This window comes from Caloenas nicobarica, chromosome 21 (assembly GCF_036013445.1).
Source record: "Caloenas nicobarica isolate bCalNic1 chromosome 21, bCalNic1.hap1, whole genome shotgun sequence".
Taxonomy (NCBI): domain Eukaryota; kingdom Metazoa; phylum Chordata; class Aves; order Columbiformes; family Columbidae; genus Caloenas; species Caloenas nicobarica.
The window spans coordinates 1,457,950-1,471,232 of NC_088265.1; the positions used below are offsets into that span (position 1 = coordinate 1,457,950).

The 13,283-nt window shown below is 52.6% G+C and overlaps 1 protein-coding gene across 1 annotated transcript; it reads right to left on the reverse strand.

Annotated features, from left to right (window-relative positions):
• Positions 1-5,176: 5,176 nt before the first annotated feature.
• On the reverse strand, positions 5,177-12,629 carry PPP1R15B (protein phosphatase 1 regulatory subunit 15B). Its single transcript, XM_065649564.1, has 2 exons — positions 10,941-12,629; positions 5,177-8,093 (listed from the first exon to the last, which is right to left on the reverse strand). Exons 1-2 carry the CDS (start codon positions 12,444-12,446, stop codon positions 7,881-7,883), a joined length of 1,719 nt encoding a protein of 572 aa, XP_065505636.1. The 5' UTR covers positions 12,447-12,629; the 3' UTR covers positions 5,177-7,880.
• Between the last annotated feature and the right edge of the window lie 654 nt (positions 12,630-13,283).

The window sequence follows — 13,283 nt, forward strand, 5'->3', positions numbered from 1 at the left end:
GAGCAAGCCCGTCAGGACAGCATCCGATGGGACTCCTCGATGCCACGGTCCTGGGCATTGATTCACCCGGGGAATCTGAATTTTGTGGGAGAAATTCTCACCTGCAAACCATGGGCCAAGCTCGTGTCCTGCCGTGCCATGCTCTACGTTCTGCATTGGCTTTTGTGCAAGATCGGCTTACATGCCCGCGTTTGGGCTGAGCGGGGCCAGCGCCACACCGAGCCCGCCCCGGTTCGGTCACGGTCACACCGGGAGCTGCCGCCCGGTCACGTTCCCATCCGTGAGCCCGGCCGAGGAGCTGAACGTCAGTGAATGACCACGGGAACTCCCAGGGCTTTGATGCGGCGATGTGCCCCGAGACTGGGGAGGTCACGGCATCACCCCGGGGCAGGCGGCTCTGCCTCCTCTTCCCCCTCGGCCTCCCCTGCCAAAGGTCGTGAAGAAACCCCAGAGCTCCATCCTCACGCCCAAGGCCCCGGAGCACACGAGCAGCATCTCAGGGCAGCTCACAAACAGGCAGCTGAGGAAAAAGCTGCCACATTAAACTGTTTTCATGGTGGTTTTTTGGGGGGATCCCCCACAGCCAGCCCTGGGCGAGAGGTGGCTCATGGCATGTGCTGGGTCAAGGCAGAAATAGTTTTATAAAGTCAAACACAGCAAAAGGTCTGTGCCTAAGAGGCCCTAATCCTAGTTCGGCACTGGGGGAGGTTCTGCGGGGACAACCGTGGCACTCCGGGCAACAACAGCTTCCCCATCGCACAGCTTTCAAAACCAATGCCGATTTATTTAGATAGATGTGAAACAGAAACCTGCAGCTAGCAGAAGTGGCCAAGCCCACCGTGCGGCCCCGGGCCCCAGCGCTCGCTGAGCGCGGCCCCGACCTGCCAGCCCAGGGCAAAGCCTCCCCAGTTACTGCAAGGGCGATTCTCGCACACACCTCGAGGGCACGTGGGATGTCCGTGCCAGACAAGCTTGTCTAATCTTAAAAGATGTCCTTCCTTCTGCAGCAGCCCCCAGGAGGGTGCATTTCCCTGACCATACGTATTCTCAGCATCTCCTCGCTCGTCCGTGGCCATTCGGGGGACCAGCTCATCCCAGGGGACCGACTCCTCAGACACCAAGAGCGGGAGGAGAAGGAGCTTTCTAGGACCTTCGGCCAAGAATCCCGAGCAGCTCCAGGCTCTCTCTTGCCAGGTAAATAAATCAGCTTTTATTGCTTTCCACAAGAGAATTTTCCCCCCCTATTTCTTCCTCTCTTAATCCAATGGAAATTCAAAGGGGAAATACCAGGGGGACTTTTTGTTTTCATGTGGTTTAAAACCCTTTTAAAAGCTCCTTGCTCACAAGCATCCAGGTTATGGAGGAAGGGGACAGCAAGCAGGCACACACCGAGCTGTTCTTTGCAAAACCACCCGTATTCCGTGTACAGAGAAGCCCACAATGTGTTTGCTCTAGCAAGAAACAGCCCCAGCACATCGAGCATCTTCTAGGGCTGTGTCCAGGGCACCGGGCCGCCCGTGTGCATGCGATGCTGCTTTGGGCAGATGGTTTCACTCGCCAACGTGCCGGGAGCAGCCCCAGGGGGCTCCCGGCCACGGCGGGACGGGTGGAGAATAAAAGGCAAAGGGAGCAAAACACGCGGAAAAGGGCTGCGCTGGGCGAGCAACGGCGTGACACAGCACCGCGGGGGCCCGGCTGCGGTCAGAGGGGACGGCTGGTGCCTGACACCCGCTGCGGTGACACCCGTCGCGGTGACACCCATCGCTGTGACACCCATTGCTGTGACACCCATCGCTGTGACACCCGTCGCTGTGACACCCGTCACTGTGACACCCATTGCTGTGACACCCGTCGCTGTGACACCCGTCGCTGTGACACCCATCACTGTGACACCTGTCGCGGTGACACCCGTCGCTGTGACCTGCCCTGCCCAGGGAAGCAAACGGAGGCTGAGGAAGTTTCCCGCACCGAGCCCTCATGGGTCAGATGTGAGGAATGCGACAAAACCGGGCGGTTCTGCACAGAAAGGGATGGTTATTGCGCCGGCCCCACATCGTCTGTCCCGTGCTGGTGCTCGCTCGGGGTGACACGGCACCCTGGGCAGGGGGCACAGCACCCAGCGGCGGAGGGTCGGGTCCCGGGGACAGCGTGGGGACACTCGGCCAGAAGCGCCTTGGGGGCCCCGGCAGCGAGTCCGGCGCTGCCGTACGGTTCTGGCACCATCTCCTGGACAAAAGCTTCCCCAGAAACAAGAGCAGAAATGCAGCTGCAGAGCGCGTGAGCCGGGTACCCCCATCCGTCCCAGTCTGATGCGCCCTGAGATGCACATTGTGCCCCCCCCAGCCGTTGATACAGAGTCTGCCCCTGTAATTTCAATCTCCTCGCTCCTTTTTACTCCACAAAGGCCCCGTTTGGGAGCCGGGCTGGGGATACGACGGCCGCGGCCCCCGTGTTTGCAACACCGGGGTGGGCAGGACATGGCTCCCTCTTGGCTCCCCCGGCTCCAACACAGACCAGCAACCCGCTCGGGTGAGACGGAGCTGCTCAGCAGAAAGCCCAGTTGCTCCATATTCTTTATGTCTGGTTGTAAACGGGTTGTAATTTGAGAGCTGGTGCCAGGGAACGCCGCTGCCGGGAGCCGCTCGCGGATCCTGCCGGATCCAGACACCCCGGTTGCAAGCAGATGTTTAACAGCCCTTTATCACCAATCCCAGGATCGCATTTACCAGCAGGCGCAGCAACTAAATCCACCCCGAGAGCTCCCAACGCGTGTTACCGCAGCTCCATCCGTGGAAAGGAGCCAACGCAAACCCCCCAGCTCCAGAAGGGAAACCCTTGAACCTGCTCCCGCTCCCCCTTGGCCACGAGCCCTGCTTAACCTCAGCTCCAGCCCCAATTATCCCAGCAACCTCACCAGCAAAGCCTGAACCAAGGAGCCTGGCGCGCGAGGAGGGACAAGGTGCTGAATCCAAATGTCCCCACTGGGTCTTTGTCTCATCTCAGCACAAAGTCCCTGCGAGAGCCCTGGGCCCGTGTCCCAGCCCAGGCTGCTCTGTGCGTGCAGAGGGGCCGCAGCCAGCAGCGATTTTCTGGTTTCTGTCCCTATTTTCTGTCTCTCGGGGACAGGGAGGGAAGGCAGCCGGCGTTTCCCACGGGGCGAGGGGCAGCGGGGTAGGAAAAGCTGCTCCAGAGCCGCGTTCAACGTGTTAAACCCCCACAGACCCACCGAGCAGCAAATCCCTGTTTTCCAAGCAGGACCTTTATTTTCTCTGCTGTACATATCAGTTGTTCTTTGCGGCAGCTGTCTTCCCTAAGGACAGGCTTTCAGATTTAGCTTAAGATGGCACCACCCAGGCTGCGTCTGTGCCGGGAATCGCAGGAATTGATCCCCAAAGCTCCGTTTTGCAGCTGGCGGGCTGGTGCAAACCAGCTCTGACCCTTCAATCGGTGAACTGGGCTGAGAAAGACCAGGGGCAGATGGAGCCTCCCCCTAATGGGCTCCAATCCTTGACAACCCCAAGACTAACGCACAAGCTTTTACGCGGCTTCATTTCCCCCCCACGCCATAAACACGGGAATAAACCTGGGATTATACATGAGAATAAACCCCGGATTATACCCCGGTCCGGCTGGAGTTGCGACCGCGTCGTGATTCAGCGTCACCGGCGCCTTCTCCCGCTGCCGGTTTCAGGAGAAACCGGCTTTGGTGGGACCAAACCAGCTCCGCAACAACATTCATTTGCAAACGGCGTTTCAGCGGACGCGACTACAAAAATAGCAGTTTATTTGCTCCCCGTGCGCTCCGCTGACAAACGAGTTCTGAAGCGCCGCGGAGGAGACACGGTTACCGGAGCAAGAACGATCCCACTGGGCGCAGAGGAACCGTGAGCTCTGCCCACGGAACAAAGCCATCCCGCCGGATTGCTGCGCTCCGGACGGCTTCTGGATGCACCGCCACGCACACAGCTGGCGCCTTTTGGCACGCTTTTTTTTTAAGCTATCTCACCGAAAAATCAAAACTAAAATGTTCAATATTTAGAGCAGATTTTAGAGCCAGATGAGGTGAACATGATTATTTTTAAAAATGCAGTTCTTAATTATTGTGTTCACTATGTTCAGCTTTGTTCGCTGTTGCAGGAAGGTGAACGTTTTTCTTGTCTAGTCCAGCAGTTTTCTGCCGAGGATACTCCTAAAGAAACAAATATCACACAGCGTGAAACGGCTCGTGCCGCCAGGCAGCAGCAAACAACTCCTGGTTCAGCCCAGTTCGAGCTCCAAGCAGCACTTTTCTTAACGGCATAAACCAAAACCAACAGGAGTTGAAAGTTCTTCCCCAAAACGTCGCCCTGGAAGCACCGTGACCGACCCGCGAACTCGTCCCAGGTCCAGAATCACCGTAATCCCTGGTCTAAATCACGGTGACCCCTGGTCTGAAACACAAGGAGCGACAGACGCAGCTTTGCACACCAACAAAAATCCTCCGTTAACACAATTACACTGGCTCAAGCTGTGCAGGATTAAGGGTCACTTGGCGTTGTCACCTCTTGTGTTTTCTGAGCTCCGCACCAAACGTTTTTCTCTAATTCATTAAAACACGAACAAGGGAACGAATAATTCACCACGTTACCGGCCGAGGTGACGCAGCCAGACCCAGGAAAGCATCCGGCTCCTCTCGAGGAAAAATCTGATGTTGGGCACCTTCGAGTCACCACTTCTCACAAGGCCACACCTCAAATTTGTTTTGGTGCAAAGCCTGAAAATACTTCAAAAAAACCCCCCTGAAATACCTCCCAAACCACACGGTATTCACATTTAAAGTGATGCCAGCCAAGCAGACTAAACCCACATCTCAATACTCAGCTTCAATTAGGGCAACAAAACACGAACTTCCCGCTCGCACCAAGCAGACACCTGATTTGAATACAAGTAATTGCACTTGTACACTTCATATTTTAATTTAAAAGCTCCATCATTACAAGGAGCCCTTCTGATCACACAGTTACTGGTTTGGAAGGAAATCCACAGGGGAGTGACGGCTTCTAAATTACCACAGCCTGCTCTAAATACCAAATATGATTAAATAAATTAATATTCTCATAAAGCTAAACATGAATCATGTTTTCACACAGCTATCCGATGGCTCCTGGAAGTTCTTTCAAAGAAAAACAATTCGGCATTATCTTGCAAATATCTTTATTACAATTTACAGATTAGTTCTGAATAGTTTTATTATGTACAGAAATATAACTTTAGATATAAAAACCCAACAAACTCGACACAAATCAATTAAAATCTGTATAAAGCCAACGCTGAAGGTTTTCTAACTTTCTCTAAATTATACAAAAATAAAATCTGGTAATTACAGTTTTGATTTAAAGTTCAACAAGTGTTATTTTCACTGTCTCACAGCACTTACACATGTACGTATCTCATAGGACACTTTTATGCTGTAGGGAAAACGGTGACAACGAAGCTCAGTTTGCATTTAATGTGATGTTTGTGGTGATGAATTTAGTGTTAATTTCTGTCTCTTTGCATTGGATACCCTGGAAACCCGAGCTGTGAGGGGGAGCTCACCAAGGTGTGCTTGGTCAGAGTCCGTGCTGGAGCAGAGGGTTGATCCACTGCAGGCTGGAAAACACAAAAATCACTTCTCAACTGCTACAAGCGCTTGGGAACTGGCAGGTTTTAATCTCGTTTACACCCCATTTGTCAGCTCTGCTGGTTTGCAGCTGCGGCCGTTTCCAGGCTCTGTGAGCAGTGGCTCGGGACAGCAGGTGTGAATTCCCACCAGCACCAGGAAACCAGCCGGTTGTCCAGAATTACTGAAGCACCAAGTTCTCCGAGCCCGAAGGAACCGGGAGAGTCGCGGAAAACCGACGATAGTACATTTTACCAGGAGCAATTAACAGCATTTTTACTTATCAGTCGCGCTTGGACCACAAGTCAACAAATTATCTATTTTAATTGTACGTTTATCATCCTGCGTGCTTTTTCCTAAACAAAAAAGCAGAACGCCTGTTATCAAATACGATACAGAAAAATTAACTCCTAGAAATTAAAAGTTATTTCGCAGCATTTGAAGGCATGATTAGAATTACGATTTCACAACTAAAATTACCTTTTGTAGGAAAGGAGAATCCATTTTTTTATGCCATGGGTATGAAAAATAACGTTGCTGCATTGCTTTCAAGTAGCCAAACTGCAAGGCTGCTTCAATTTCAGCTGTATTTTAAGTTTACATGACAACTCTGCTGTAGTTCACTGTTAACCCTCTGAATTTCATCATTTTAACACTAACTTGTAGCAGAGAAAGGGATTTTTTTCAATTCAATGAACGTACTTCATGCAATAGGAATAAAGTACAAACCCAAACCCAATTAAATTTGAGACAGAATTACAAGTGGTGGCCAAAGAGATGGCACGAGAAGGCAGAAAACCCAAGGAAGCTTGTAAAGCTCCTCTGTATCTGTAATTTTATTTTTAATTAAAAATTGCAATAATTAATGAGATGACAGATCTGAAGCATTTTTAGGTTTCTCCCTTACAAAAGGGAAACCATTCTAGTCAGCTGAATGAACCAAATAGCAAATAATTTATTCAGGCAATTTGATGCAAACAGATGGGAATTGTGTGCTGTTTGGTCTTTACTCCGCTGCACCAGCTCGTACCTGCCCGGCCACACCACGTCCTCCAGTGCAAACATATCCCAGGGGGGCTGCTCTTTATTGGGACTGAAACAACAATTAAACATTGCAAGTTAGGAACATCGATAAGGAGTGTTTTCCTTCCACCAGCGACCTCGATGTGAAAGGTTATTTTGGTACGAGACGAACAAAAGTGCAGACGCAGAGAGGTATTAATACTGGCTTTTGGTGAAGAACACAGCGATTTATAGCCTTAGACTTCTGTAAGTCAAAGATAATTCTCCTTACAAGCACCGAAACAAGCATATTGGATACAGGAAATATTAAGAATTGTCCACTTCAATCCCTCTTCAGAAAGTAGAATCAATTACAGCAAAGTCAGTCTAAGATTAACTAAAGAACTAGAGCCTGGTTCCCTTTGCGTGGCCACCTGAACTCAGAACTACCACCGCAGCCTTGACACATACCTTGAAGGTTTATCCTTGATGAGGATGAGGCCTTTGACTGCCCTGAAAACAAAGAGGTTTGGTGCACCAGCAGCCAACACCCTTTGGAACAGTACTGGGTAAAATTATTATTAAATAGCGACAAACCAAAGGGCTTGTAGTGCACCAGAGTTCCCCTGAATCTCCCAGTGTGCTGGACTGAAATACTCAGACATCAAAGCCTTACGCGAACACTCAAACACCAGATTACATGCAAAACCAGGATCTTAAAAGGAAGAAATAAACTATCTACTTCGCACAGCAAAGTTAATGTTATCAGGTTACAAAATCCAAGACTTCTGTACAAGTTAGAGGAAATGGAGAACCACAAGAAAGCACAGACCTCTAGAAACTTTAAATCAAAACTGCAATAACTTGGTTCTAAGCCTCATAAATATTTCCTTCAAAATAGGTTTTGCTTTTTCAAAGTGCAAAAATCCAACTTAAAGAGTCACCACTTCTCAACATGCTGTGGACAAGGCGTTTTTGGAATGGATTCAACCTAAAGCAGTCTGTTCTTAAGTGCTTCTCAAAATGAATGCGATTATACCCCCTTACCCTTGATGATACTCAAAAGGTTTTGTCAAAACAGGACACGCGGGTACGTTCATCGGCTGAATATCAAACTGGGAAAGAGAAGCGTTAACCTCCCACTTCTCTCCCCATCTCAAACTAGCACATACAGCTGCCGCTTCTTGTTTTGATGCTTGGGAGTGCTTGGGGTCACACGAACATGATCGGTGAGGTTCTAGAAGAGACCGGCCCTCTGGGAGAGGGTTTCTCGGAGCCTGTTGAACACTTTCCGTCTGTGCTCCACTGTGAAGCAGTATCCTATGGCTTCTTCTGTCTCTTGGATCCGTTTCTGGAACCTGCACCCGTCCCGCGCCAGCTCTTCCCAGGGTCCTTTACGATCCTCCTCGCTGCTTATGAAATACTCGGTCACTTTTTCTAGGAAGGTTACCTGGAAAAGACAAGTCAGTTAGTAAAACGTTAGCCAAAGACTCAGATAACATGGGCTTAATATTTGCCTTTTTTTTTTTTTTTTAAACAGAAGTTATTGAATGTGTAAAACAGCAAAAAGCCTCAGATATGCCACCAGTTCACAGCAGGTCTCTGCACCACGTAGGCCGGAGCGGATTTTGCCTCTCAGCTTTAATAGCGACCAGTTGCTGACTTTTCCCTCTACCAACAGTGCTCAAACTACCAGTGTTTCTAAACTGTGGCTTAAGAAGCCTCTTTAGGCTGGTGGCAGATCACAGTGTTCCCTGTGAAATAACCCCCCGGCATCAGCGCTGGGTTACGATCCTACACACACACAGTTCCAGCAGGTGACTCACGCCAGGACCTGCACGTAGGGCTAGAAAATCTCCTACTGGCCAACTTCGCCGATTACTAAAGCTTACACAATAAAAAAGGAAGAATCATTGTTCTGTGGAGTCAGTAACCATGTGAGTCAGCCGGGACTTCACCAGGAATTCATATTGTGCTTCATGTAAGGAAGCACTGACACTCATCACTGCGTGACGGAACAAACCGCTTCTATTTCCAGCTGGTATCAAATTCCAGTGTATTCCAGTTCATGCCAGGAAATGATGTCGCGGCACTTGAAAATACGTATGAGAACTTCCACTCCTTGCTATTTTTAAGAACTATTAAGATATTAAAAAAAGAAACCTATAGGCTCAGGATGTAAATTTGACAGTATTACTACCCTAAGGATTTAAGTCTTTCTGTTATCGAGCAATAAGCAAAAGCCAGACTATTCCAGGCTCCTACTGACTTATGTATCGCTTTTCATTCAGCTGCACAAAAGGCACAAAACTGAAGGACGAACCGCCAGCATCCATCAGCTCTCAGCACAGGACCGATTCCTGAAGACACAGCAAATGCTGACATTACAGGTGACCCCACTGAACGTGCTGCAGGGCAGGAAAAAACGTGGGGAGGTACAAAAAACCTGCTGCTCCATCCCTATGTTCTATGAACACAGAACCCCAGTTTCACACCCAGTTCATGTTAAAACAATGAGGAGCGTGGAGCGAGACTGCTTTTTGTGGTAGAGCCACCTTCCACCCTTCATGGAAAACATGAAAATAGCGAGGGAAGAGATGAGCTACAGGAATAATCAGCAGGTGAGGATGGAGAGCCACAAGAGATCATGTGAAAACAACCCCCAGAAATCACCTAATTGTAGCAGTGATCTCGAATTGCTGCCGCGCTGCCTGTGACAGCAGGGCCATCAGACCCACATCTCCTCTTGTAGCGTCAATACATTTGCTAACTCGCAAGTGAAACAAAACACTCCCAGGTTTTATGACTTTACAAACAGGAATATTGCCGATTGATTGCAGGGTGTGAGATAGAAAACAGCAGGATAAATGACTTGATGGTTTCCGGGGAACACCTTGGTCACTGCTCCGCAATCTGTTTTGCAGAGCAGCCTCATTAAGAATCTGCTTCCAAGCACAGGGAGCTGTTACATCAGCTGCTCCCTCTGCGAGCTCCTACCTTAACAGCCTTTTTACATCAGTCTGAGACACCCTTGGGCACAATTACTGGATTTTGTAACATCATGCTAAACATTGCACCCAGATCATCGTTCTTTCACCATGTCAATAGATGACACAGAGTCAAACGACAAATTAGTCAACAATTCCGAGTGTGAAGCCGACATCCCTGACCTGAACGGGGTTTGAGGTCCCAGCAGCATGAACTGAGCTCAGCAGTGCTGCCCTGCAACATTTCACGCAGGTGCTGTCACAAAGGAACTCTTGCAGAACTGTGTTTAGATGGAAATATAATAGTTTGTCAGGTGTGAAGTTGAAGTTTGTAAACGCCACCTGCCCTGGGAAAAACAGGAATGAAGTTCCCTCCAAACCAGGCTCTCAAGTAAAGGAGCAAAGCCAAGAACGCTAAAGCAAGCGCTGAACGACTTTCCCATTTTGATCACGTGTTCCAGCAGAGCACAACCCTGGGATCGGGACTGCAAGTAATTTCTCATACAAATGTTCAAAGTATCAGGCAAGACTCAGACATCACACCTGAAAAGCCACCTTGCACATCTGTAGCACTGTAACACTTATGACGACAAATTTATTACCATTTCCCTGAGTCGTACCAGCACAAGTTTTTTAATGCACAAACTCCTCATAAACACATTACAGTTTGTGCTCAGAAGCCCAGTTCCAGATTATTCTTTTTACAAACAACTACTGATTTAATTATAGTCTCTTAAACCAAAACGAGAGCATTATATAGTTTGTATTGAAACTTCAGTGGCTCAGTGCAGCACGTGTTAACCCACAACAGCAGAGCTCTTTCCACTCCGAAAGACGTTTGGAACTCGAAGCAGGCTTGTCACAAGTCCTAAAATGCTCATGCTTGAAGTCTCCATTACACTACACACAAAGGTCCTAAAATATTCATCAAAGGAAACAGGTACTTTTGAGAGGAAAAACTTCTGTCACAATTGTCATCAGCTTCTCTGACGAAGAAAACTACATTACGACACAAAGACAGAATGAAAACTACACCTGAAAAGAAACATTTAACTTCAAGTCTAGAAAAGAAATTTAAAGTGATGTGCCCTGTGCCACTGAATTACAAAACCCACCGTCACGTGTGAAGGATGAGGCACACTCATTTCAGTCAAATAATTAGACCGTAAGCTCATGGGAGCGTGATGTGCCCGTGGCTGGAATCCCGGCACAAGTGACCTCACCCACTTAGCGCAACGTGTTGTTGGTTTTGTTTGTGGTGGTTTCTTTTTAGCATCCCCAAAACACAAAAACGTAAACGAGGTATATACCTTTTTCCGCTTGGTACTCCCACATTTCTCCCCAGAAAGGACACCAGGCTGCGCAGAGTCAGTGACCCCACAGCCCTGATTTTCCAGCTGCACCCGACAGACAGTTACGTGACTATGCTCAGAAGGGACCAAACTCGGCCTCTCTGCTCCTTTTAAAGCAGGCGTCCCTTTTTTCTCTGCTGTTTGAAAGGCTGCCGTGAAATTTAAAGGATTATACGGATCATCTGAAGTACAGAACGAGTTCCAAAGCTTCAGGTTTTCTGCTTCATCCACACTACTACAGTCCCACTCATCCTCCTCCTCAGAACTCGGGTCAGCAGAGCCTGAGGTCTCCTCTGCCCATGAAGAATCTTCCTCCTCCTCCTCCTCCTCCTCCTCCCCATCTGACATGTCCCTTCCCGGATCGCTGGGAGATGTCTGAATGGCGGCTGTGAAATTCTGAGGGTTGTACGGATCCAAACTGTAGAAGGAATTCCAGAGGTGAAGCCTGTCCCCGTCCTGGCTCCCAGCATCTGAATCTGAGGGGAACTCTTCGCTATCAAACCCATCGTCATCATCATCCCAGTCTTCCTCATCATCCGCACTCTCTTCCCCACTAGAAGCTCCCCCTATGATGTAGTCTATTAATTTATTCGCACAGGCAGGCCTGGCTGAAACTGGAAGGCTTTGCTCTGTTTCAGAGTCCTCGTCATCCTCTTCAGTCAGGGCGTCCCCGAGTGTCCCCTTCTCAGCTGAACCCCTTGTCCCCTCCTGCTCCAAGGTGCCACCTCCACGTTGCCTCCCCGCGTCGCTCGGCTCCTCGGGCCGCTCCAGCTCCCCGGCATCACCCGGTTGCTCCCGCTGTCCCAGCTCCCGGTGACAAGTGCCCTTGTGCTGCTGCTCCTCTTCCAGGCTGTGGTACCCGTGGTCCGGCTCCGGCACGGCCAGGCCGCCGCTCGCCAAATGTAATCGCTGGAGAAACGCCAAGCGCTTGTTGCGGAGAAACTCAACCTCGGGCAAAGCGCCGGGGCGGCCCGGCCAGGGCTGCGCGGGGAGCTCGGCCCGCAGCGGCTGCGGCAGGTGGCTCTGGCCCCAGCCCCAGCGGCGGCCCCGCTCCGGGCCCGCCACACACGGGTCCCCGCACACGGACACCAGCCCGGCTCCCCACAGCTCCGCCGGGGGCTCCGCGCCGCCCTCCCGGCCGCCCCCCCGGGGCTCCTCCGCCCACGGCACCGCCTTGTCGGGCCAGTCCGAGGCGGGCGGCTCCAGCAGCAGCAGCGGCCGCGGGCCCGTGGCGGGGCCGAGGGCTCCGCTCAGCGCCGGGCCGGGCAGCAGCCGCTGCAGCAGCGCGGGCAGCGGGGACAGGAGCTGCGACACCAGCCGCAGCCACGAGAAGGGCGGGCTGGCCTGGGGCGAGGCGCCGGCGGGGGCGGCGCCGGGCCCGGCCAGCTTGGGCCAGGCGGCGGCGAAGCCCAGGCGGGCCCACCCCAGGCCGGGGCCGGCGCGCTCGCGGCCGCTCGGCTCCATGGGCGGCGGGCAGAGGAGGCTGTTCAGCGCTCCCAGCGGCGCGGTCGTAGCCGCAGAACGGCGTTCCGTCGAGGGTTGGCGGTGCGGCGGGGGTGGTGGGCGGCGGGCGGCGGCTCCGCGGCGGCTCCCGACTCCATGCTGCTCCTGGCTCTGCTGCGGGCGGCGGCGCAAAATGGCGGCGCCTCCACCCGTCCGCGGGCGGTGCGAGCCCCGAGGGGCGGGGCGCGCACAGCACGCATGCGCCTGCCCGCCTCCCGAGCGTCACAGCGCGCCGCCGCCGCCCATTGGCGGTCGCGGGGGCCCCGCCCGCCGCGGGGGTGTGGCCAGCGCGGCGGCCCCGCCCCTCGGCCCGCGTGCGGGTTGCATCAGCCGCGGGGCGGCGGGCGCCGCGCGGCAGCGCCCCCTCTGGCGGCGCGGGGGAGCGCGGGGGCGGCCCCGGCGGGGAGCGGGCGGCGGGACCCGATCCCGGACCCGCTGCCGGGCAAGGCGGCAATAAACCGGGGCAGGGCGGGCCAGGGGCAGCTGCTCGGTGCCGCGGAACCCGCCAGCCAGCGGCGGCGTGTGGCTATGGGGCTGCTCCACCCGGCTGCCCACCCTCGTTAGCGTTAATCAGCCGTTCGTGGGTGTGTTTCAGTCCTCGGGGTAACGATGGCCCACGGAGAATTACCGGGGAGACGAGCTGGAGGGGGCCGGGGTCCCCACGTGTGCTTGGGGACCAAGGGAGTGATGTCCCTGTCCCCCCAGGGCTCGTCATACTGGGCCCTGCTGCGGGCAGAGGTGCGGGCAGAGGTGCAGGCAGAGGTGCAGGCAGATGTGCAGGCAGATGTGCGGAGGTGC

Bases quoted from the DNA above. Each gene is read 5' to 3' on its own strand.
- PPP1R15B (XM_065649564.1), bottom strand. From the start codon at position 12,446: ATGGAGCCGAGCGGCCGCGAGCGCGCCGGCCCCGGCCTGGGGTGGGCC. The intron at 8,094-10,940 runs GTATATACCTCG...TGTCTTTTCCAG, and splicing joins GGAGTACCAAGCGGAAAAAG to GTAACCTTCCTAGAAAAAGT.